This window comes from Struthio camelus, chromosome 15 (assembly GCF_040807025.1).
Source record: "Struthio camelus isolate bStrCam1 chromosome 15, bStrCam1.hap1, whole genome shotgun sequence".
NCBI classification, from domain to species: domain Eukaryota; kingdom Metazoa; phylum Chordata; class Aves; order Struthioniformes; family Struthionidae; genus Struthio; species Struthio camelus.
In genome coordinates, this window is record NC_090956.1 from 5,766,907 (window position 1) to 5,792,177 (window position 25,271).

Consider the following 25,271-nt stretch of genomic DNA (forward strand, 5'->3'; position numbering starts at 1 on the left):
CAGTGTGAAGGGCAAAACCTAGGGAGTAACTGGGAGAAGAGCAGTATCTGTGCTTTGTTTTCCTCTTGAGGGTGAACAGGCAATAGCAGAAGAAGAACCAGCAAGTGTGGCAGGTGCATCATGAGAGATTTGGGCCGAGGATCCCTGTGCAAGATGGCAGCAGCATTAAAGGTTGCTAGTGGTGGTGGTAAATACTGATCCAGCACGACTAGGAAACAGTAAGGGAAAGGACTGGTTTACTTTGCTCCCACTGGCTTGCCCGTGGTGGGAAGCTCTTATTTGTGACCTAGCAGGTAAATGTCCTCAGTGAGACCTACCAGTGTGTGGCCTGGAGGCCAGAGTCCAGCATTAAAGCTATACCAGATCTTAGAGTCCAAGATACTGCAGCTTATTTATGCCAATGAGGAGTCCACCCCCTTTGTAAAGTACATTGTTTAAAGTATCATGCAACTGTAAAATAATATTTATATGAAGTAAATCTTGTTGACTTCCCTTTCAACAACAACAGCAGCTGTTAATCAAATACATGTTTCCTCAAAAAGTCTTTGAAACCTTGGGAAACCCCAAAACCCCTTCTGCCTGAAACTGCTGTTCTTGAAACTGTCTCCTGTTCAGAGCACGGTCCTTTCTTTCTTTCTTCTTGCCCTCTCTCCAGCCAGCATGTGCAATGAGAAGCAAGGGCTGCTGCTTTGCGAGCAGCATAGCGGCCCTAAAGCTGGCATTCAACATGTCCCTTTGTGCCTGAGGGAAACATACTCTAAAAGCCTGAGGAACTAGAAGTAAGGGCAAGGACATAACCTCTTTTTTCTCTCTGAGCCAGTTTTTTGTGCTTGTGCTGCTGCTGACTTTGCCCTCTGCTCTTTCTGGGGAAGGGGCAGAAGCGCCTATTTATTTTCTTGCGGTGGTACTTCAGGGCTCTGCTATCACCTGCAAGCAGAGTCATTTGCAAACAGGCTGTATCGCTGGGGAGCAGAAATGTGTTTTTTTTAAACCTTAAGCAGATTTATAGTCTGGTTTCCTGTCAGATCTTTGCATTTTCCTTCCCCGCCCCTCCCAGGCTCTGACACACTTTTTCTTACTTTCTGTGTCGCTCTTTGCTCATTCTGACACCGGGGCGCTTGCATCCTTTATTCCTGATTCTTCCTAAACTTTTGGCACTTCAGAGGCAAAGGGAGTGTCTTGCTTTTTGTATTTCCTTTACTTTTCAACAGCTTCAGAGCACAGATAACCTCTCCAGGACTGCTGGAGAGAGACAGTGACAATTGCATGGAGGCGACGTAGGGAGTTTCAGCCTGCAGCAGCTGCAGCAAGGCAGCCCCGGTCACTCATGAGCACCCAAGGTAAGGAAAGCAGCTATCAAATCAGCTCCACCTTACTGCTGGTTAGGATAGCACCTGATTCTAATCATACCGGTTCCCCTTTCACCTTTCACTTTTTTTGTGTTCATTTTCAAGAGCACGTTTCTTTGAGAATGGTTATGTTAGCTCCTTCCTTGCACTCAACAGGTCTAATTGTACCTTGCACGCACAAATATTTAGAGCGCGGGGTTCAGTGAAGCAAACAGGCTGTAGCTGAAGGTGCACATATGTTTGCAAATAAAGTGTGCACTGGGAAGGAGAATGGAAATGGAGGTCTGGAGAGGGGAGATGAAAGGACTAATTGTGAGCAGTGGCCTCTAGGGAATTTCTGTTTCTACCCATGGTATGTTGTGCTCTACCTTTACTTTAAATCTCTTCACTGGGCATTTATGCTTTCTATCAAATAACAAAATCTTTCTCCTTTGTTTTTTTTTTCTCTTTGAATTTGTTCTTCTCACTTCCTTTAGTCTTCTCTCAACCCTGATGTATCTCTTACTGACTTTTCCACCATCTTTTTATGTCTATTTTTCATCAAGCATAATTCTGTATAACAAATGTTCCTCTTGCCCCTTTCTTTGCCTTCCCTCCCCCTCCTCTTTTTTGCCTGTGCAATAGACTGTACATCCTGCCCCATGTTCTTAATCTTTCTCTCCTTCCACCCTGTCATTTCCTTCTTCTCTGTCTTGTGTTCCCCTTTCCCATTGCTCCTCTGGCTTCTCACACGCACTACTTCCTGCCCCATCTCCTTTCTCGTGCACACAGCGTACATTGCTGCCCCGCAAAGTTAATTTTGCACACACAGTGGTGTTGTCTCTCTGCTGAATTGTCCTTGCACACACATGCTGCTTTCCTGTCTACCCTTTCTCTCTTGTACGCATGCAGGATTTGCTAAACAAGTTCCCATCCCAAAATACCAGACTCTTATACTTGCACAGCTTCCTTCCAATTCTCACACTCATATCTGGTCATTCACAACAAATAACCCCTGTCGTTCTGACTCTGTTTCTTTCTGTCTCATGAACAGAATTTTCTAACACCTCTAACACACCATAGCTTCCTTTCTACTTATAAATACAGCCATCTCTGACATAGTTCTTTCTATCGCTCCTCTTTCTGTCATCTCGCTCCTCCTTAAGTCCTTACCCCAATCTTTCAGCAGGTTTCTCCATCTCTTTTTGTCTTGATGTTGACTTCATATTGGAAGGAGCCACTGGTCTTAGTCTCTGCTGTCTTAGCATCCCCCCTGAGTACCTGCAGGGGAACTGGAGGAAGTGTTGCAGTCTTTCAGCTTCTCTTTCCTTCGCAGAATATGCAAGCTGCAGCAGAGTAAGAGCATAAGAGTGGGAGTGAGTGTGGATAGAGAAATGGGAGAGCACAATCCAAAATGTTTTTTGAAAATTGTAAAAATGGTTCTAGAGGAGATACTTTCTTCTAAGTGATTATAAGCCATTTTACTAGCCTAAATAAAGCCGCAGTCTGCCTGCCCCAATGCCGAACTTCTGCTCTGACACTGAGGTAGTTTTTGTCCTGCTGATTTGAAACTCCCTTGGAGTTTCAAATCTCAGAGGTAGAGGTTCTCTACAGTAATACTATGGTGGGAGTAACTTTGCTCCTAGGATCTGGAAACAGCTCATTTCTTCTATACTAGATATATTAGTGAGTCTCAAAGATCAAACATGGCTAAAAATTGCATCCAAGAACAATAGCTGGTATTATTGCCTGTTTAAGTTTGTAAGCTTTGAACCAGATACAGCAAAGAAATAAGTTTCTTTGATGAAGCCTTTTTGCCTCACATTCTGAAGCAGGACTATTGGGACTGAAGATTTATTTCTAAGAATGTTCTGATGTGGGCTTTTGAGGACTGAATAAGGATCACTTATTAAACTCAGTCGAATTAATAAGAGAATTATTATGTAGGCGAATTCTGTTAACAATCTACCCCATCCATCTTCTTAAAAATTGTTCATCTCCTTATGGGTGAAAGAAGCCTAAATTTTATGTTTGCAATTATAATATATCCTTTCTGATTCAGAGCTATCAAACTGTGGCCTTTGAGCTATGAACATTCTCTTCTGAATGCAGAAGCAGCTACATCATAATATCTTTGTCTTCTGGATCTTGTGAAAAGTCCACAAACCTAGAATGACAAAATAAAAGAGATGTTCATTTTATTCATACAGATCTAATATGACTCTTTCCTACTCTGTTACAACTCATCCTGTGATATGAAAAGTTCTTGTGTTTCTTTTAGTCATTCTGCAAAACTTGTATGATGATCTTGTGCTTTGTTTTTACAGTATTCTGTGCCCCCAGAACTGTCCCTGTTCTGATGCCTTGGTATGTCCCAAAAACAAACTGGCTGAGACAACTTCCCTCTCTTTTTCTCTCTCACTCTTTTTTTTTTTTTTTTCTCCATCCTCGTAATTTGCCACAGGTTGAGTTAAAAATTGTTGAAGCTGGGTTGTGGCAGTTGCAAGGGGACAAGGAGCCAGAGATAAATTCTTTTCACTCTAGTACCTTGGGTCTAGAGAGAGATTTCAGCTAGAAAGAACATGAACACCTTCCATCCTACCAAGCAAATTCCTGTACTGGGAGGTGCTCCCCCAGAAAAGAGATTCAGAACCTCATGTTAACTCCCTGTTCATATGCAGAGAGTTCCTTCCAAATAGATTTAGCTCTGAATTAAGAGAAAAATAAACTTTCAACATTCATGAGAAGAGAATGGTCTGGCTGCATGTGCCTCTGTTAAAATTAGAAGCAATTTGAACCTTCTCTAGAAGGATGTAACCCAAATAACTGTGAATATGTGGAAGAAATCTGAATGATGTAATGCTGTAATACGGAGGATGTCTGTAATATACCAAATGACCTAGTTTGTACTGGTGCTTGGACAAATTTTTAATCAGTTATATGGCATGATTGCCTTTGCTAACAGACGATGAATAATTAGAGATCTCTGTTTCTCCCAATATTATGTCTATATTACTGAAAAAGAACAAACTACCCACTTTTTAGCAGATTGCTCAACTTTCTCATTGGTATAGAAATGGATGTGCCATGAAATCTGAATATTCCCCTTAAGTGTAGTCATTAAGGTTGTGTAACTGATGGTGGAATTTGACCTCTTGTAGCTTTCTTTGTAAGTAGCCTCCATAGTAATCTGAACATAAAAGAACGAGGAGTATGGGGCCAGCTCTTGTGACTGAAGTTGGTGAGTAGAACCATTCGGTGGCCTTACCAAGCTGAGTGGAGTTTTTCCACTGATATCAGCAAGATACGATTTTGCCTTGGCTTTTTGTCCCTGTTGCCTGTAGGATGTGGACTGCGTTCCCGGAATGCTCTCTTCTTTGCAGAGCAGAGAGCTCTGTCCGCAGCGAGTTTGCAATTCCTTTTTCAGAACAAATGGTGGGGTTTGCTCAGGTATACATATAAGAAGATTCTCCATCTCCTCCCTTCCCCCAATCTCTCTCTCAAATGCTGCTTTCACCCTGTAGTCCGGGTCATTTATTTAATAGCAATGAACATTTTCAGGAAGGTAACCTTTCTGCTTGTGATTTGTTCAAGGACTCTGGAATTATAATGGTTGCTGTCAAATGTATATAATTGGTCTCTGTGGCACACATCCAACAAGTAATAAAAGCTTCTTTCTCTGCTTCTCCGGTCAGTATTCTCTCCCTATATTACCCTCTTACTTTCACCCCTCTCAGGCAAAAAGAGACCGCAGTGCTAGTCTGTTTTAAGTGCAATTTGACAGAACAGCATGTCTGCCATATAGCCAGACATAGCGCGTCCCAGCTGTGGGTAGTGGATTACTCCTCGGCTGGAGACTGTCACACTGACTTTAGTTAAAGTTAAATGTGTTTTCTGGACTTTCATTCTGAACGCTTCTCTTCCCTTCATACTCTTCTGACAAATATTTGGACTCTAGGAACGATAGGAGTTTGTGAGCACAGTAACCTACCATAAATTCACATGCTTAATGATCTACAGGGGACTGCATTTAAAATTTTACCAGCAGGTCAAACCATTGTACTTTTTTATACAAAAAGCAAACACATAGCTTTTTTCCACAGCTCATAAAAGTACATTACTAATAGCACCAAAAACTGCCAACATGTTGTGCGTTGTATACTATCATTGCTGAACTTGTAGTGAAGCGAATATTCTTGTTATATAAGTCTTGCAAAACCTACTTTATCTTCAGCGCTAGATGGGGCATTTTTTTCTAATGCTGTCTACTTCAGTGAATCTGTTCAGCAACTCAACAGGAAAGAGGAATTTGTCAAACCTCACTGGAAATCTATCAGAAATGTCAAACTAGATGTTATAGCATTCTGTTTTTGTCAAAAGGTTAAATGTATATACTGCTGTGTATGTGATATTATTGGTAGTAATTGTTGCCTCCGTGAATTTCTCTGTACAAAGTAACAGTGTGTAGTATTAGCGGATATGTTTGTTCTGGTCCCTCAGGTCCATTTGGCCTTACGTAAAGATAGCTGTTACTCACACTAGTCTGATAGTTCGCTGTAGTTCAGGGAAGGAGCACAGCTTCCCTGGAATCACGGAAAGACTCCCACTGGCCTCCCTGAACGCTAGTTGTTGGCTGGCAAATTTTCTTCAGGTTGTAACTGAGGCACTGAAGAGTAAATTTAACATAGGGTTTCTGCTTAAAATGGGATCAGTATTTTTTTCTATATGAATGCAGAAAACACCATATGCTAACAGTACATATTTGGTTATCATTACCAGTTAATGGATTGTTTCCACTTCATTTTTTATGGCTCTACGTGTATAAACATTTCTAATCTAGCTGTGCCCATACTTGTAATCAGTGTGAGTACGCTTAATAGGTTGTTACACACTTCTAATATATTTGAGCACAAAAGCAAGTTCCTCCACGGTTTGAAACAGCAATAAAGAAACCTTTCACATGTTTCCCTCTGTGAATTCTGAATCCTGAGCAAAGTGGGAGAACACCTTCAGCTCTTTTTCTAAAGATTACTGTGAATACATTTCATTTCTAATCTGCAGTGCAACTAGTGATTGAATCTCTTCTCCTTGATCATCAACCTAAAGATTATCACATTTAAAAGATCATTTGAAGGCTTTTGGCTTTTAACAACCCAGTTAAAATATCAGTGGCATTTGCCATTCATTGACCGCACTAGTCTGTTGCATGAAGACTGTCTGTGTTTAAGAAACATTTCCTCCCTGCTTGCAACTTTCCATGGATCCTCTCCAAAGTCCACTGGTACATCCCAGTCTTTTACAAGAATAAATCACAGTATCCAGCAGCTGCTGCCTGCACCTCTGTCCATCGGCTTTTTCTGAAAGTAGCTGCCATTCTATCTGTTTTTAATAGTTTATAAAGAAGTACTTGGTGAGATCATCAAACTCATTTCACTAATGACTTGCTTGGACTGAAAATATAAAACTCCACACACTTTTCCCACCTTCTTTACTATTTCTGAGCTGTTCATCCCCCTGGGAGAGCAAAGTTTCTCTGCTGTTACACTGGTATTATCTCCCTTCACACTTTCTGCCAAAATAAGACAGAATAATTCTCAATATTGATGTATTTAAACAGATTTTTGGCATGTTTTGTCCTTCCAGTAACATATTCCTGTTTTTCCAGTTACATATTTTTCAGGAAGACTCTAGGCTAACATAATTTATTGTAGACGGTTTAATTTCCTTCTGTCTTTTATTCTCTCATTTTTGCAATTTATGCCATGAAAAATATTAATGCAGTATGAAACAAAAAAATATTTAAGCTTTTGTCTTAGGCCAGAAAAGAGTGTATTTTTCTTCTGCTTTAGTTGTTAGAAAAAAGGTGAAGGAGTATTACATTTCCTGTAAGGCTAGAAACACTGAATCGGTTTCTTTTTAATCTGAAATTCTGTGATCAAAAGGAAAAATGAGACTTCGTGGTCATTTTCATATGGAGTGTTACAGTAAAGAATGGACTTGCCCATATCCATAGCAAGAGTAGTATGAGGCAGTTTTGCTGGGTGAAATGCTATTGACAGGGAGGGACACCTCCACTGAATGTGCAACTAGGGTTGCACATCTGGGAAAGTAGACTCCGGCTCGATAGTTACTTTAGTAGCCCTATGAGAATACAGCATCAGGAAGGATGGAACTTTTCCACCTGCAAAGAACAATTGGAAAATGGTAGGTCTGAGGCAGAAATCATCAGGCTTTGAATGCCACTTTGAAGGCTGTGAAGTTAATGACAAGCTCCTGATACATTTTAGAACTATCTATCTGCGATGCAGATGAACTCAAACTCGTTGCAGTTGTATCATTATAGCTTGATAACAGTGCATAAATCCAAAGCTATTTTAGCAGGATAGTGTTAGGAATATTGGATGCAAGCCTATTAAATAGATAATGTTATCAGCACAGATTTAAATATGGTCTGTGCACAAAGGCACTGGAACAATAAAGATAATTTAACATTCTAATACTGTGAGAAAAAGAACATGAGAAAAGGCAGAGGATGGTTTATTACCAATATTCTGGTCCCCACCAGAAATCCCAGGTCCCCTCTCTACCTTCAGTCCATCCCTTTCGTCCGACTTGCCTGACTTGTCTTGTTTTACATCTGCTTTCCTCTTCTCTTTTGCTTTCCCGTTCCTCTTTGATTCTGGTTACTGTCCCACAGAAAGTTGTTTTCTCAGGTGAACGAAAATAACTAACAAATTTCTCTGCACAGCATGCTTCAGAACTGACTGATCTTAAGAGGAATGAAGCAATGCATCAAGCACAGGAAATGAAAAAATCAAGAATCAGAGGGAAGGCAGAGATACTATAGGCCATCTTGCTCTAGCAGAGCTTCTAGACCTCACTGACAAAGTAATACTTTCATCTGGGGGATTCTTCTACATTCTTTTCTTTACGTCTCATGGAGAATGTTTAACACATACAGCTGAGTGTAGTAGGAGAGGTGGTTGTGCTGTGCTTCAGCCATAGTGGTCCAATATTGATTCTCTGTTGTCCAGACATTCGGCAACCGTAAAAGTCAGATCAGAGCATCAGACTGTGGGCTGTGCAATGCCACATCCTAGCTGTTCTGCATTATGCTCTTCATGTCTGGAAGTGGGTTATTTCCCACCTTCCTCTCCACCTCACATGGAGACAGTGAACTGAGCAGACTCAAAAGAGAAATGCATTCCGCCCTGGATTTGGCCTCAGGCCCAACAGGAGACATGCAGCTGTTCGCTACACAAACCAGCAATCCTTATTTCCTCCAGAGAAAAAGTGGTGAATTAGGTAATTTTTCTGATGGTTGGATGTAGCTTATGAGCCACCAGCTGGACCAGACTGCCCAGAAAATGAATGCCAACATTGCTGGCTGAGAGCTAAAAGCTGAATATAGGAATCCCAAAGGAGAATATGGTTATTGCTTTCAACTTGCGTTATGTTTTACTAGAATTATCCATTTCAGATCCTCAAATCGTTAAGTGAGAAAATGATTCCTTTTTCTCCTTGCTAGAGTGAGTGACATCATAAATATTAGACAGAAGCATAAAGGCTGGTTCCAGGAATGTGAATCGGGATGAGTGTCAGTTAACTGTTTACAGTGACTGACATCACCACTGCAGTGGAGATGCTGGGAAGTTTGTATATTGGTTTTTGATTGTTCAAAGCAAGTTAGTGGCCCTCACTCACCTCGCCTTACCTTGACAACTCACCACATCAACGTAATTGCTAATAAAATGCCCAGCATTTGATGAGTCAGTCTTGATGATAAGCACCTTTGGGTCTGGCTGTTTGCCGTTCCTAGTGAATGTGCAGGTGCTCAACAGCAATGTAAAATTTTCCTGAAATGTATAAAGTTAGGCACAATACAAATTGGTAGCAACTTTTGACAATTTTCACCCTGCATTTTCAGTAAAAGTTGTTAGAGGACAGCAAGAGGCAGAATTATATTTTTAGCAGACATTCTTTGTTTCTTTTTACTTTTCTGAGATCAGATTTCAACTCACTGCGGCTGAAACTTTGCTGAATTTTATTTTTCTGATACGACTTCTATTTTTGAGTGATTAAAAATTGTTGAATTTGTGGAGTGGTTACCAGGGTATTAGCTGAACGTTGCAGTATCTCTGCTTTCCTTTCAGATTCATTGCAACTGCTGATTCATTGCAGTTATGCAGGACAGCATTCTGAAAGTGCCTAAGCAGCTTCAGCCCCGAGACTGTGGTTATGCATCTGACAGCAATCCTTCTTAAGACCTGACTTTGGCTGCTAGTTACTGCTTTTGCACTATCTTTTATCCTTTCTTGACACAAGCATTTGTAGGGTCATGTGGTGAGCTGGATGAAGAAACTAATCCAGCTGAAATCTAACCCTGCAAAAAATGGGTTGTTTTCAGCTGGATCAGCTCTGCCTTTGCAAAGCAGGAATGAGTAGCCAGGTGAGGCAAAAGACTCTTTTTCCAGTCTCCAAAAGCTGTTAAACTCCAAAAGGTGTCAGACTTATATCCTGGAGATCATGTCCATTAATGAGAACATAGGCTCCTGTGTATCTATATTATTTTTGAAAAAAGGACATAGGTAAGTTGGGCTCTTTTTAAAAACTTTACCATTACTTTTACCCTTGTTTCTGATATCTTTTAAAAGACAAAGAACATAGACATCAGAAAGGTGAAACTTCAGTTCCGTGACTTAAGAAAAATGATAGTCAATGCTGCTGTTATATAGTCTTAAAATACTACATCGTATTGCAGTACTATAAGGTTGTCAAACAGTGATTAAATAGCAAAACAAATTTCCAATAGCATTTAGATATAAGAAGGCAAGTTAGTAATGGAATGTCAAGACAGAAATGAGCTTTTAGGATTTATTTGCTTGTGTCAGATCTTTGATGTTACTTAAACTTAGCCAGGCTTTTTTATATTGGAGTTCTCTCTCCTGTTTTTCTGCAACTGGTAATATTTTGCATGGCACTTTTTGCCCTTACGTGTGCCATGTTATCCGTTGCTGTCAACAACTGTGTCGGGATATCCTCAAAGAGATATCATAATGGAGTAGTCCCTTTTAAGAAATTTAAGTGTGATTATGCTGCAGTGAAGAATTAAAATCCAGATCCTTGAAAGGGGTTTCTGGTATCTAGTTTTCAAAGCATATAACTTATTTATTGACAATGGAAAGCAGTAAAAGTTGCATATTTCACTCCTAGCAGGTGAAAACCAGTAAAGTCACTTCTTTCTTTGTAACTCCATTTTCGTTACTTCCATTCCCCAGTCTTCCTTCTTACAGCTTTCTTAGGTCTAAGCAGGCAGGGTTACTAGAAAGGAAAGGGTTAATGCAAGGGGAGAGAAGTAGTCAGGATGTCAAAAGAAGGTATATGGCTCTCCCTCCAGCTTTTAACTTTCTCAGAACCTGCATTTTTCCTGCTATACGCAGGAACAAAAGTGAAGACAGAGTCCAGAAAATGAATTGTTTTTAAAGACACTTCTTGCAGCTTTTCATCAGAGTATAAACAGAGACTGTCGCTTCAGCTAGGGAGACTCACTGATGAGAGATGGAGTGAAATAACTCGGGGCATAGCAGGACAGCTGATCGTCAGAATCTGTGGACTGTGAGAATCTGTGGTTTTGACAATGTGGCCACGAGTGTCATTTACCTACTCTGTCCATGGATATGTACAACTGGCCTGAAAATACTGCTGTACTCATTGGGCCTGCAGTGAAAACTGAGTGGTCTTTTTAAAGCATTATGTGGTCCTCAAGTGAAAAGTAGTCTGACAGAGCATCCAAGAAAGCTTCACGCTGTCCCCGAAACACTTCTGTCACGCTACATAGAACACTGCTTGTTTGTATAACCTCTGCTTTCCATTACTGATCATGAGAGCTGCTGGTTTTGTCACATTGCAAGGCAGTAAGTTTTTATAATGCTGCAACCACATTCTGGATTTTTCCAGCTTTGAAGTCACATCAGGGACTGTACAAGAATTAAAATCTTATCCACCCAGGAGTTACCAAGACCAGCACTAATAAAGCCCTTTTTACCCCAGAGAATGCGTTGAGATCAACTAAAGGGCATGCCCACACACAAAATTACTCCAAAAACTTTACTTGCAGTCCAGGAATCATTAATAATTACTCTCTCTCAGGACAGGTCCTGTAAACACTTCCTCCCACACTAATTTGCTGTGAATAATTTCAGTGTGAGTATAAGCAGAAAGTACAGTTTTGTGGTTACTATAGTTTGTCATTCCTTTCAGAGCTCTCCCACGGTACTTGCCCACTTCTCACTGAGCCCTCCTTTAGTGATGTTCTGTTTTTGGTGTTCCTTCACCAAGGCGTCTCGTGGAGCAACAGTAAAAGATCGCCTGTCTCTTGTTACCTTCACCTCAGGTGATCATCTGCGTTGCTGTGCAGGGACTTGTCAAACACATAACCCTGTCAATACAGACGTGGATGGGCAAAGGCAGATCAAGAGCTCTTGTCCTTTCAAGAACTCCGGAGAGAAGCTGGCAGAGGTAACGCACAGAAGACAGAATTTCACCTAGTATTGCCAGAATCAATGCTGGTGTCAGCCTAGGACTCACCTTCTAGGAATGCTAATAATAAAAAGATTGGGTACATTTCCTGTTTTAAAGAGGCTTTTAAAATTCTCCATATGCTTCGTCTAAAAAAAATTCCTTTCGTCTATCTGATGTTTGCAGTACCCTGGAGAATAATTTAAGTTCCTTCCTGTATTGTTTTTATAGGATTTGAAACACTTCTTGACCTGGTTAGCTTGCGACTAAATAGAATTTAAATTCATATCCAACTTGCTCTGCCTTGCCTCTGTTTCTAATCCGGGTTGAACCTCCTCTCTTACTATTCTGTACTTTGCATGATGCTATATCATGCCAGCGTAATTAATGCCATAGAGGATAGAAAGGCCTTGCCATTAAAGAAGCAAACCTGTGAACACAGCGCAGGTCTTGAAAGACCTGAAACTTGAGGTGAGGAAAGCAGGAGTTATGCAGAAGCCAGTTTAACAGTTGTTTTATTTTATGCTTGATGTTCCATCCTTGTGCTTGATTCCTCAGTCTTGTCTTCCATGGTGAGTTCGTTAGCAGTGAGATGCTAATTAAATTTCATATTTATGATTAGAAAATAAAATCATTGGACCCCTTTTAAATAGATTTTTATGGGTTTTGGCTCAGTCAGCGGAGTCAGCAGTATAGAGTCTGCAAGGCAGAACTTAGCAGCTTTGAAAAAAAAGGACAAACAGAGCAAATAATAATGGAAGAAGAGTCTAATCTAAAATCCCATGTAGTTTCTACACTGTATTAATTTTGGAGCATAAGAAAAGTAATTTTTTGCTCCTCCTAGAAATATTGCTACTGATACAGAAAGAACCTTTCTTCTTTTATTAGGTTTCAGAGAGTTCAAAAGTTAAAATTTCATCTAATTCTTAAAATTTTAGTTGTAGTCAAAGATAATATGTTGAAAAGATATTGATCGATCAACAGTATTTACCATCATCTGTTCACTAACAAAATATTTATTTCATGGATTCAGAAGGGTTAGAACTTGCAGGCACTGACACATGGTACCAGGCCTCTTCTAGTGGGAATGCTGGAGAGTTTACACAATGCTGGAGAATCAGAACCACTTAAATACTGCTTCCAGCCAGATTTACGAGTGCTATGTAGAGCCATTTCCTATTCATGTAAAAATCAGCACCTCAAAAAGCTTTAAAGGCTAATTTTTCAAATACTTAGCATTTGAAGAATGCCACAGTCAAGGAAAGATTTTTGAAAGAGTTCAGCTTCCATTTAAGCCTCTAAGAAAGAGCTGAATTTTAATAGTGCTTACTGGTCAGCAGCTCTGTGATTCATAAGGCTGTCTTACCCCCCATTCTTGAGGTACGTCTTGCAAAAATCTTGCCATTTTATTTTGATGCCTAAATGCCACCTCTCCTCTTTGAAAATCTGACCCTAATTATAAGTTTTGGCCTTAAATAGGTGTGAGAAATAGCAGAAATCAATACTCAGGTATGGGTGGGTGTGGCACCTCACCACCCTTTGTATCTTGAAAAATCTTCTCTTAAAGGTCAGTATTTGGGGAAGAGAATCCTGCAGATCTTGTAATTGTAGTATTGCTTACTTATGCATGGCAGCTGGCCATGCTCAAAGGCAAGGTTGTTCACAGGTGGAGTGTGATTCTGACATCATAGTACAGTTTCAATTTGCCTAAGTATTTATTTCAACAGTCAGCAGAGAATTCAATAAAATATAGTCCTTCCTCCTGAGTTTTCCCCATAATTCTCTTTATGTTGGACTATGCTGAAGAGCAACATTCAGGTGAAGGGGGATAGTCAGATTTCTTTCTATTTTACTTTTTTGCTTCTTCGGTCTTTTCCAAAGATACATATTAACTATGAACTGAACCAGCCAGAGTTTTCTGGTGAAAACAGAGTTTTGTCTCTTTCTGTGGTTAGTTAATTCTTCTGAGGTAAGCTTTCCACACCAAAGCTTTGCAGCATCTGATTCTGTATCATCAGAGCAACGAACTCAGTTGTGGATAAAGCAACTGAAGTTACTTATTTGTTCCTTGTAGTGCTTGGAGAGTAGGAAATATTAGAGAATTGACAAGTATTTAGTATTATCTCTTTCCTAAGACAGGAAGACAAAGTCTTATACAGTTTATAGCTTACAGAAGTAAAGTACAGCCCCATTAAGTAAAGAGTCATACAATTTTTCCATGAAGTTGCTATGGAAGTAAATTAAAGCAGCCCTCCTGCAGGATGGGAAGTAATTTGTCTGTTTGTTTTCCTGGGGTTGCTTTCCTTCTCTTTTTTGATTGCATACCTTACAGTGTGGCTTCTTCAGTGACATACAATAGTTAATTGACCCCAGCTGCAGTATCTGCAGGAAGGGAGGGTCTATTTGAGGTACTGTCTCTCTCCTGCTGTATCCAGAACACAGCTCTCTGTGGCTTTAAGAACACTTCCTCTTAGATTTTCCTCTACAATAGCGTCATATTTGAAAGTCACCTACAACTCCTATTCAGAAGAAAGGGGAAGTCGGGCAGCCCCCAGCACCTTTCTATCTACTGTATATAGACAGGAAGTTTGTGAAAAAGAAAGGTGGGTGTACGTTTCCGGAGCTACATGACATAGTCCCACTACACCAGTATGAGAAGGGACAGGACACAGAGCAAGAAAAAGAGGAGGTGGCCAGAAAGCATAGCAGGGAGAAGTCAGTTTGTAAAACAAGTACAGCCATTTCCGTGTGAAAGGAAAATTTTGATTTCCAGTCATACAATACTGAGCTCCTTCTCATTCCTGGTGAGGTTTTGTCCTTCTCAGGCCAAGTTGCTTGTGCTCTGTTGTATACTTTTCTTGTCAAATGGCATCCGGTTTTCTTCTATGTGTTTTGTGTTCTGCTGGCTGACAGTTTCATGTGGCTTTAGGCAAGCCTAAGAGGATAGAGAATTTTGTCAATGAGCCAGTCAAATGGCCATCGAAGTCCATCTCCATGGCACTCTGTGGCTGAATGGAGCTTACTTCTTTCAGGGACTTTGAGGTGGAAAGACTACTGATACTTGTTATGTAGCACACACAGGTCAATCTTCAAGCAGCAATCCAGCTAGCATGTGCCAGGAAACAGTTTCTTCTCTAAAATTCAGATGTATTTTAAAGGAATATTTACAAATAGGTTTACTAAATGAGAAAAGGTATCTGTTTTATCTGCCTGAAGTTCTATAGTTACATAAAATGAACAAAATGCATATGTGAATAATAGCAATCATCACCCTTAGGAGACTGGACAGTGTTTGATCCAGCAAAATAGATAGTACGTTGTTAAAAGCTAAACATGAATGGATAAGTCTTCACAGAGCTAGGTGTGGCACCATTATATCTTAGCACAATGCACTTCAGATGTTTAACTGAGTCATATTCTCATCACAGGAAACACACACTGGTGTTAAAATGCGACAGTTTGCTTTTCTATTGTTTTTCTGGTATTTGGAGTATTATTGTCTGCTACAATCGATCTCCATATGAAGATTATAAGAATTGGCTTCTTATTTGTTCATTCTTTGTATTTTGGGTGTTTTGTCTCACCCAGCTTAACTGTAGGACTTTTAGTACAGGATTCTGTTTCCTTTTTCTGTGGTGTTATAAAGCTTGATATATATAATATCATTTGCAAATATTCTTGGGCAATGGTGAATTACAATGAGGTTACCTGGCAGTTTTCAAGTCTGAGATATAGCCTTTTCTTTGTAAGACTGGCCTACACGTTTACGGTCAGTTGTTGCTGAATGTGGAGATTGTTAAACTAATATGCAGTACTCCCATCTAATGTATGCTGCATTATTCTTTGACTGGGGATGAGAGTATCACCTATGAGGAATCGTTGTCTGACTGCATGGAAGGCATTCTTTGAAGGTTTTTTTTTTTCCTGTTTTTTAACTTGTGCAACATAAGAGTTTGTAGAGAGTGTAAATTTTTAAATAAACAGAATGAGTGGTTGTTTTGTATGGCACGGCTAGGTTTCTTTTTCTTTTCCTCAGTGTTGTGTGACTCATTGCATTAATAGAAGTGAAGTGTTGGTAATGCTGATGAGAACTAGGTGATATGTGCAAGTGTTAAGTGAGTTTCATAGGTATAGATCGGCTAATGAATCTTTGTCCTTACCAGCTTCTTACATAGCTCAGTCTATGCAAATTACTCGTGAACCATGGTGTTCTGTACCAGAAAAAGTGTTGGGTTTTGTAATGTGAGTGCACATTTACTGGGACCTAGCCTACGATCATCAAAGCCATTTGCATGTATGGCTGACTTGAATTTTGAATCCAAGGCTCCAGATCTGAGGGCAGGAGCTCTCCTAATTGCACACTGCTACTGCTACCTGCTTACCCCGAATTGTGCCTCCTCCTCCTCTTAAGCTAGTTAGAATCTCTTTAAATTGTAAAAGCGGAGAGTCAGTCTTAAGAAAAAATTAACCTGGAACCTAGTAGTGACTTTTGTAGCATTTGTTGGTCCAGCACTCTCACGAGTGAGCCCTTGACAGCCTGAGGGTGGCAGCTTCTTTTTTTTATCTTTGCTTTTAGCGCACATAAGTTGAAAGGAAATGCCCATGTCAGTGGCTAATGCTGCACTCAAGGAAAAAAGGACAGACATATACATAAACGTATTTGTACTACGTTAGCATAGTGATTTTTGTTGTCCTTCTCATCATCATGCATAGCAGCGTGGAGGATGTGTAGATTAAAGCATTTATTGAATGTCAGGCTTTCAGCTCTCCACTGCTACTTTGCAAATCCTTTTAAATAAATGCACTAACCGCATTCCTGTGGTAAATTATTTATTTAAATTATTGTGCCATTATCTTGATTTGCATGCTCAGAACTAGCATTAATTTCTAATGTGCTGGGATCTGTGGCAGGGCCTTTCCTATTGCATACAACCTTTATCCCTTCATTTGCTTTGCACCCCATATTCCTTCCTTTTGCCTTTACTATACCCCTGTTCTCTTCTGTATCTCACGTCTGTTCCTCACTTTCATTCTTTCTATGTATTTCTCCTTTCTCTTTTTTCTTTTTTCCTGTTCCCTTTTGTTTCCTTTTACCCTTGTCCCCTCCATTTCTCAACCCCAAATCTCCTCTTTCTTTCTCCTAATTTTTTTCTCCATCCCCATTCACTCATCTCTCTCATTGCTCCTTTACTTTCACAGATATTATCGGTTAATTATCGCTCAACAGAATAGTATCTGTCTAAGCACCGGTGTAGACATTGCTGTCTGAAGGGGCAAATCTCTCTGCATTGGCCATGAAAGGAATCTAAGGAACTAGTTGAGCCTGGAAACCAAACTTTAGAGGGCATTTCAAGGTAGAAGTCTAAAATGGTGAGATGAAGTTCTAGACATGCCCATTTCCTTTCCATTGACTACAGAGAAACTCGATTTCTAAGTTAAACTAGATGCCTAATTAAAATTGGTGAGATGCAACCACCCTCTTTCTTCTTTTATAAATTCTCTCCTCTGTCAGTAGAGCTCAGATGGTATGTGTTTGAGCGAGCTAGAGACATCTCCACTGTACGGAGAAAATAGAGTGACACAGAGAAAAAGTGACAAAACGGTCAAAACATCATTACTACACTTCTTTATGTTATTTGTAAAGGAGAATTTTTCCATTTTCTTTGTTTATTATTGATAATGTATGTTCTACAACCAAATCTGATTGGATGTTGCATGTCCGGGGCTGCTGTGGGTTTGCTATTGAGACAAAATTAGTCATTTCCTTCCTGTATGATAATATGATAAAAACTCTTGAAGTTCTGAAGCTAGCAGACTTGAAGAGGACATAGACTTTAGGTATTCTCACCAGATGGAGAGCATAGCGAGAAAGCATAGCTCTCAGCCTTTTATGAAGCAGAGATTGTTACAGGTTAATAATAAGTATTAGCACACTGATTAAGGTCTTTCACATCAGTATCTCATTAGACAAAACAACATTTTTAACGTGGGAACAGTTTGTTCCCCCAGAAAGTGATGTATATTTTATAGAAACTCATATGCAACTTCAAAAGCAGATGAAAAGCTAAATGTAATAGAAAGTGTGGAATCAGTGCAAGGATTGCTCAACTGTTAAGTAATATTATCCTTCAGTACTGAAAAACTAGTCTGCCTTTGTTGCATACAGTGTTTTCCGGTTTAGGTGATACCAAACAAACCATTGGGTTTAGTGCACTAATAATAACTGTAATTGATCCTTGCTTTAGCTATCCATTACCCCTTCTCTAGGATAGTTTTATGTGGATCTGATCTTAGACAGGAGAGTAACTGAAGTCAGAGTAAGAGATGATTAAGGAGAGCTCCTATAATATTAATTCTTCTGGTCCTCTTCTGTTAGGATAGGGATATTGATTACAGACAAATCTCCTCCGAATAATTCTATTGTTTTTTTTTTTCCTTAGAACACGGATACTGAATAAGAGTAACATGATAGAATTCTTTATTTCTTTTCCTCTCAATCTGTTGTTCTTGAAGTAATAGTCACGAAAATGAGGGGAATTTTCTTTCCCTCTCTGCTTGTAGAAGCAAGGTGAATAGGCCTCCAGAGTCCTTTGAACCAGCTAGGGAGTTCGTTTTCGTTATCTCTCCCTCTTTTCTGCACAGAAAATGGGAATAACATTTATGACTATGGACATCTAGCTTCACTGAAGATCTAGCTTTACCTCACTGAGCCCTTGCAAGTCATTTAATGGTTTTATTTTTCTTTGTAGGTTATGTGTAACAGGATGATTGACCCAATGGAAGTGGACATAAAATATTTATGCTAAAATAATCTCATTTTATGTTTAAAGCTTCCTACTATTCTACTACTTTGGTACCTCTGTTTCTATGATTTTTTTTTTTTTTATATTTCATTGAAGCTGTGGCATTCAGTAGGCTGGTTGAATCTTTTGTATAAAGAGGAAGTTCTGATGCAGAATGGTTCTCTCCATGTCAAGCCTCTGTGGAAACCTCCTGAACCTGAGAAAAAACTTCACTGTGAGGGTGACAGAGCATTGGAACAGGTTGCCCAGAGAGGTAGTGGAGTCTCCTTCGCTGGAGATATGCAAAACCCGTCTGGATGTGATCCTGGGCAATCTGCTCTAGAGGACCCTGCTTGAGCAGGGAGGTTGGACTAGATGATCTCCAGAGGTCCCATCCAACCTAAACGATTCTGTGATTCTGTGAAAACAGCCAAATCTATTCAACAGTGCTTCTGGCTGCAGAAAGTATTCTAAAGTCTGAAAATCTGAAGTAATAATCCTTTGCCAACAATAAATGTTTTTCTAGGGCCTCCCATCTTGGCAGTTCCAACAGTTTTGCAGTCACTAATGAATGAGTTCTACCTTTTTAGAGATACTTCTTACGAGCCTTGATTTCAGGTGGGGACACTGAGGTGGAAAGAATATAAAGCGTAAATTCTCAAAGGCAGATTCAAACTTTGTTTCCTCTCCTTTGGGTGTCCAGATTTAGACACCTGTATGGACAAAATTTGCAACTATAGTTAAGCAAGTTTAGTCGTCTTAATCAATATTTAACCTTTTTAAAGTTGATTTTCAGTACCATTGAGAACTGTGGCCAGCATAATTAGAAACGTGCTAGTCAGCGTCTCTGAATACCAGGAATGCAAAAACTGCTCTCCTGTCTCCTTACGCAAAGGAATGTAATTTCCTTATCACACTTTAAACTCTTTCTTCTAAAATTAAAAATAGTTCTTAATCCCGTCGTGGTTTTGTGGTTCTGATACTGCACATCTACATCTATCCATACATGTAGCTTTTGACAAAAATCACTCACCTGTGTGAGGTACTAATACAAACTTGAGGGAGAAAGGTCATTGGCCTGTTTAATCTAGAGATATGCGCAGAAAGAGAATGTAATACAACATACCCTCAAAATGTTAAGGGTAATGACATACACAGTTTTAAAATGTTTTTATTTTTATTTTTGCTTTAAAGTGTGATAGTTTATATGCAATCATTTTCCATTTTGCATACATATATTTAGTATTTAGAGTGAACAAACCTGGGTTTATATTAACTTATAATTTACACAAACATTTTCTGTGTTGTGGTTTCTTTTTAAATACTGCCAGTCTGTGAACATCTGTGAAAAATGCAGAAGTCCAAAACATTCAAATAGTTTACTCCTTCCAAAATAAACTTCCTCCTGCTCCTCGGTATGAAGACAACACCCTTTTTCATATTTCACAACGGAGATATCAAGAAATCAGCAGAGCTAGCTAAAGCCCCCATTTGCAGTCTGCTGCATGGCAATTTCTCAGTATCGATAGGCTGACAAGACTGTGGTGCAAGGGGATGCAAATAATTAAGAGGCTGAGGGGTTAATTTCTGCACCATTATGAAATGAATCACAGAAGTGAAGCTTTTGATCTAACCCAGTGATGAGCACTTTATACAACCCCTGGTTCGGAAGCCTGGGGCTTTATTCCCTTGATCAGTGGAGAGAGTCACTGACATACGAAAAGACGGAGTCTGAGTGAGAACAGAGAATAGCTTTAACTGCAAGGTGATTTGTTCAGCTGGAAAAATATAACAAAAAAATAGCAAACATATAGAAAGGTTCACTTGTCTCTAACAGCCAAGAGAAGGATAGTCTCTGGGAGAGAAAAGGAGATGAGAGGACTAGAGTGTTTCTTTTAATATAAAAAAGGGATCGTCACTTTTATTTGTCTGCATCTACAGACGCAGACCTTTGAAATAGGCGGGACTAGCCAAGTTTATTCCTGGGTTAAGATCTCCTGCAGTTAAAAGCTATCTTATATACTAACTGCTGCAAGGAGCAGCAGGAGAGCAATTTTTTAACTGCTGTGGCAATTCTTACTTCTTTTTGGCTAATGTCTGCTGAAGTCAGTCCAAGTCTGTGCCTTCACACCTGGGATTTGTAGTGGATGCCATAGTATTTCTATGATATATCACAGCTTCTAAATGTGTTAGATTGCAATTCAAGAGATGCTGGAATCAGATACTAGATAATGGTCACGAAGATCAGATGAAATAAGCGACTACGCATTTTAAAGCTTTTTTAATCTGTCATTCCTAATTTTATAAGTGAAAACAATTTTTCTGCAATATCAGCATATGAAGGAAGGAGAGAAACAGGGAATAAGGTGCTTTTAACACCTAGAAACTATATGTGCTGCTGAAAATCTCCTTTTAAAATTCAAGTCACTAATGTAATACCTTTGTTAGTTTCCCACTGGGTTTCAGTTGTCAGATTTGTCTTCTGACCAGCGCACCAAGATTTCAGCCAATCAATCACAAGCATTTTGTTTCCTATTCAGCACTGTATTAAATACTGAATCAAATACATATGTGATCACTATGCAGGGTACTGTACTAATATGAGCTGTTCATTCAGACAGCTTCAGACAATGAAGTTGCCTGAGGGTTATACTCTTAGATCAGTCTGGCCGAAGAAAGAGCACAGAGGCAACAGTCCAAGCTCTAGAGAAGAGAAGAATGCTATATGTTGTATATAATGCCAGCTGTAATCCCTCGGAGAGGATGAGCGACAGCGCAGAGATCTAGCAGAGAGCTTAACTGTTGTTCTGGCAGGGCGTTTCCAGGGTGGAAATCCAAAGAAGGAAGCAAAAGGAAGATTCTGAGATTCCTATGTAGCAACTAGGAGTCACTTCTCTTAGATTATTTTTAAGGGCATTTCTCCTGATAATAGTCTATATTAAATAAGTGTGTGGTGCCAGAAATTTCTTTTCCGTTTAAATCTCTTAGCCACTCATGCGATATACTTAACTAGTTTCTCATTAAATATCATGTCCCCAAAATAATATATGGACATGTTATGTCAGTAAATGAGGGGCAATTTGATAAAGGTATTTTTAATGTCATGTGAGAACTGTATTCATGTTGAGAATTACACCGATGAATGAACTCTTCTTTGAACCATTTGATGGAGAAATTCCTTGCTAATGTCCTGAGGGAACTACTGACAGAGAATGTAATAATTTGGTTCAGTGCACCAAACTAGACTAGAAGAGGTCTTACATTCTGCCAGCTTCAGGCAAGTGTTTCTTTTGTGCTCTGAGGTCCATATGTGAGCTTACTGGTAACCTCCCCAAAATCAAACAGCCTACAACACATGTTTCTTTAGATGCAGTAGAATAGCTGTGGCTGTAAGATGACTAAAGCTCTGCTTTACTACCTTCTATTCCCAAAAGCTCAGCTTCTCAAATTATGTAGCGTTTGTTAATTCACCTTGGAAGTAAAATAGCGTTATTTCCAGAACAACGGTGGAGAGTAAGGTTCATGAGAATCATGAGATTAATCTATTTAATCTTTAGCAGTCCTCCCACCGCTATCTGCTTTATATAGCCTTTTTTCCTGTTTTCTCTGTGTGCTGTTCATTGCTGCAGTGTTGTCTTTACCACATGTAAATACTGGCATTCAGTAAGATTTGTTCCCTTACAATTTCATGCAGTTTGTAATGAGTTCGTAAGCCCAGAGTCACTTTCCCGTAGCAAGAGCCATGTCCCTGTGATTCTGGCTCCCATCAGGCAGGCCTGGTCTTCCTTTCCCTTTGAGGATCATTGCCAGTCCTGGCCTGTTTAATAGCAGACAATGGAGTGCTAAAATCTCAAAGCCATCAGCAGAGCAAACGTTGAAGAAGTGGTTTCTGGGATGTGGAAACTACCAAGAAGAGAACTCTGGGAGAGGTACAAGAGTGAAAGAAATGACAGTACAACCTCTAGTAGTGTTCCCCTAGCCTGTCCGTTGTATGGGAAACCCAAATTTTTCTCAAAGAGATACTGAACCATAGCCTAGGATTTTGGACAGCTTAGGAAGGTCTTTGAAAGCACCAAATAAAGAACAAACATTTTTGTAGGACTATTCTGCATTTAATTATGATAGAAAAACATTCTCAAAAACATTAGTTAGCAGGCTAGCTCTTGCATTTTTAGTTTCCATAATGAGAAGGAGTTAATAGCCCCTAGCAATGTAGATCAATAGCTGGTTCTGCCTGGTGATTTTCAGTGTTACAGTCTGTTTTGCAGCTCCTAAGTTGAAAGCTGAGAAATTTGTAACACAATGGCAGAGTTCCTCTAGTCCAGGAAAAACAAATGTGTGCCTTTTGAGGTCTTTAGTTACCGATTAACAGCAGAGTCTCATAAAGTGCAGCTCTCTTCTCATATGGCCAAAGAACTGCGTGTTCTTACATCATGGTCTCTGATGGGCTAAAGCAACTCTTGAAATAGCAGCTTAACTTCCTTGTGCTGCCTGGATTGTAAGTTCTTGAAAAAGAAAGAATTCAAAAATCAGGCTTGTTTCAAACCTTTACATTTGTTACAGAATTTAGGAGGCAGAGGATTCCAGGTTTGATTTTTGCCAAGTTTCTTTACTACTGACTCACTTTAGTACAAGTTTTCTCCCCTCATTATTGCCTGCCCTAAAACCTTCTTTAATGAGCTGGTCATAGAATAGGAGTTGGCAGGAAATTGCTTAGCAAGCACTCAGAGATCATGTGATAATATTTGCATGAGTCAAGAACATTTTCAAAAATGCTCATACTTATCCATTCATGCACAGAAAGCCAAGGTCCGAACTCACAGGTACTTACATTCATGCCTACGCATCAGTCAATCCTGCATACGGCTGTAGAAGGCAGACATACCTAGGTACTTGCCTGTGAATTAGCTGTTCTTAGATATTCAGGTGCAGTCATTTACATGTGTTGGCTCATTACGTATATATAGGAAAAAGCGCATGTTCAAATCAGTACGGCTGGGAAGGACAAAGGAAGTGAGAATGAAAGCCTTAGTTGCCTGTAGTGAGTATTTCTTTGTGGTTAGCGCTCCATACATTCATGCCCTTTCTTGCATCAAATTGTGTCCTTTACCATTGCTTCCCTTATGAAGAGAGATTCTTTGACTTGTAGAGACCTTCATGGAGTTAGCTGAGCTACAGATTCATAATTAAACAGCAATATGCAATAGTTCATAGAGTCAGGACAGAACTTTTCCGAACTGTCACTTTCCAGATGAGTTGTGGACAGGCTGCACTTCAGTACAGTTTTAGTACAGGGCAAATTCAGCATTCATCCGAGGTTATTCTAAGCTCATCCTATGTGACAGGAAAGCACAAAAAAGTAACAGATTAGAAACCGTCCTCTTCAGTGTTCATTTACTCATTGTTTTCCTTGTTAAGGAGGAGAGCCAGAGATGGATGACTGCCTGGAGACGTTGAAAGATGAGGAGGAAGCTTTGTGGGAGAATGTAGAATGCAACCGTCACATGCTGAGCCGGTACATCAATCCAGCCAAACTGACCCCATACCTACGGCAGTGTAAAGTAATTGATGAGCAAGATGAGGATGAAGTGCTCAACTCACTTATGCTTCCCTCCAAAATTAACCGAGCGGGTAATTATTTCATGAATGGCTACATCTGCACCCCTATCTGAACAGTGTTATTTTACTGAGACTAAGGGGGAGCCTGTATCAAATTACAGGTTACGATGGGAAACCTGTATCTCATTTATGTGAGATTTAATGTAAAGGGGGGAATCTGCTGCTGCAGAAAAGAGCTATTTTGGTAACAATGATTCTCATCAGTGTTGTGCACACTGGAGCTCATTGGGCTCATACTCCCGTCACCGTCCTGGCAAACATTTCGGTTAAAACAAGCAGCAGCTATTGCCGTTCCTGGAGTAGGCTCTCAGCTGTCTTGCGGTGCTTCATGATTTGTTGCTGCCATCCTAGTGTTTCAGTACTGCCTGGTAAGGGCTGCACTGAATACCACATCTTTTGAAATTTCTGTTCCAGAGACCAATTTGCTTGCACTCCTTTGGAATAGCAATCAGCACAAACATAGAGAATGCATAGCATTACTTTATGGGTTCCACTGAACTCTATTGATCAGCCAGCTTTTTCACAGTGCATTGCTGTGGCAGAGACAAACCTTAAACAGGCTTGACTTCTGGGATAGGGTACCTGCTTACGCTACTCATAGCGCTGTTATGTCATCTCTCACTCTTTTCTCTGTGGGCTGTATTTAGGCCGACTGCTGGACATTCTTCACACCAAGGGCCAAAGGGGCTATGTTGTTTTCTTGGAGAGCCTGGAGTTTTACTATCCCGAACTCTACAAACTGGTGACAGGGAAAGAGCCTACACGGAGATTTTCCACTATTGTTGGTGAGTAGAATCAGTCTCAAAGGAGCCTGATGAAACAGTGAGGACTACATTGAAGACTGGGTTTGATTTTTCAGATGAGAAATGGTAATAAAACCTAGTCTTCTAGTAGCATCCTACAGTGCCCTGTGGTAGACTCAGTTTTTCAGTCTCCTTCAAGGTGAAAAAGGATAGCAATAGATAAGGTATAAAGAAAAGAAACAGCCCAGTGGTCTGAATGAGGCTGAAGAGGTTCAGATGGA

General features: G+C 39.9%; 1 protein-coding gene across 2 annotated transcripts in view; it reads left to right on the plus strand.

Annotated features, from left to right (window-relative positions):
* The first annotated feature begins 1,062 nt into the window (after positions 1-1,062).
* The window catches only part of CARD11 (caspase recruitment domain family member 11), a 47,571-nt gene continuing 23,362 nt past the window's right edge, over positions 1,063-25,271 (plus strand). Inside the window, exons 1-3 of one of the 2 annotated variants that reach the window (XM_009690066.2) lie at positions 1,063-1,340; positions 24,047-24,259; positions 24,895-25,032. In XM_009690066.2, coding sequence (XP_009688361.2) covers positions 1,328-1,340; positions 24,047-24,259; positions 24,895-25,032 — 364 coding nt within the window. In that variant the 5' untranslated portion in view covers positions 1,063-1,327. Of the gene's footprint in view, positions 1,341-11,825; positions 11,847-24,046; positions 24,260-24,894; positions 25,033-25,271 lie in introns of those variants that run through there. The other variant, XM_068908465.1, reaches the window with a different exon arrangement.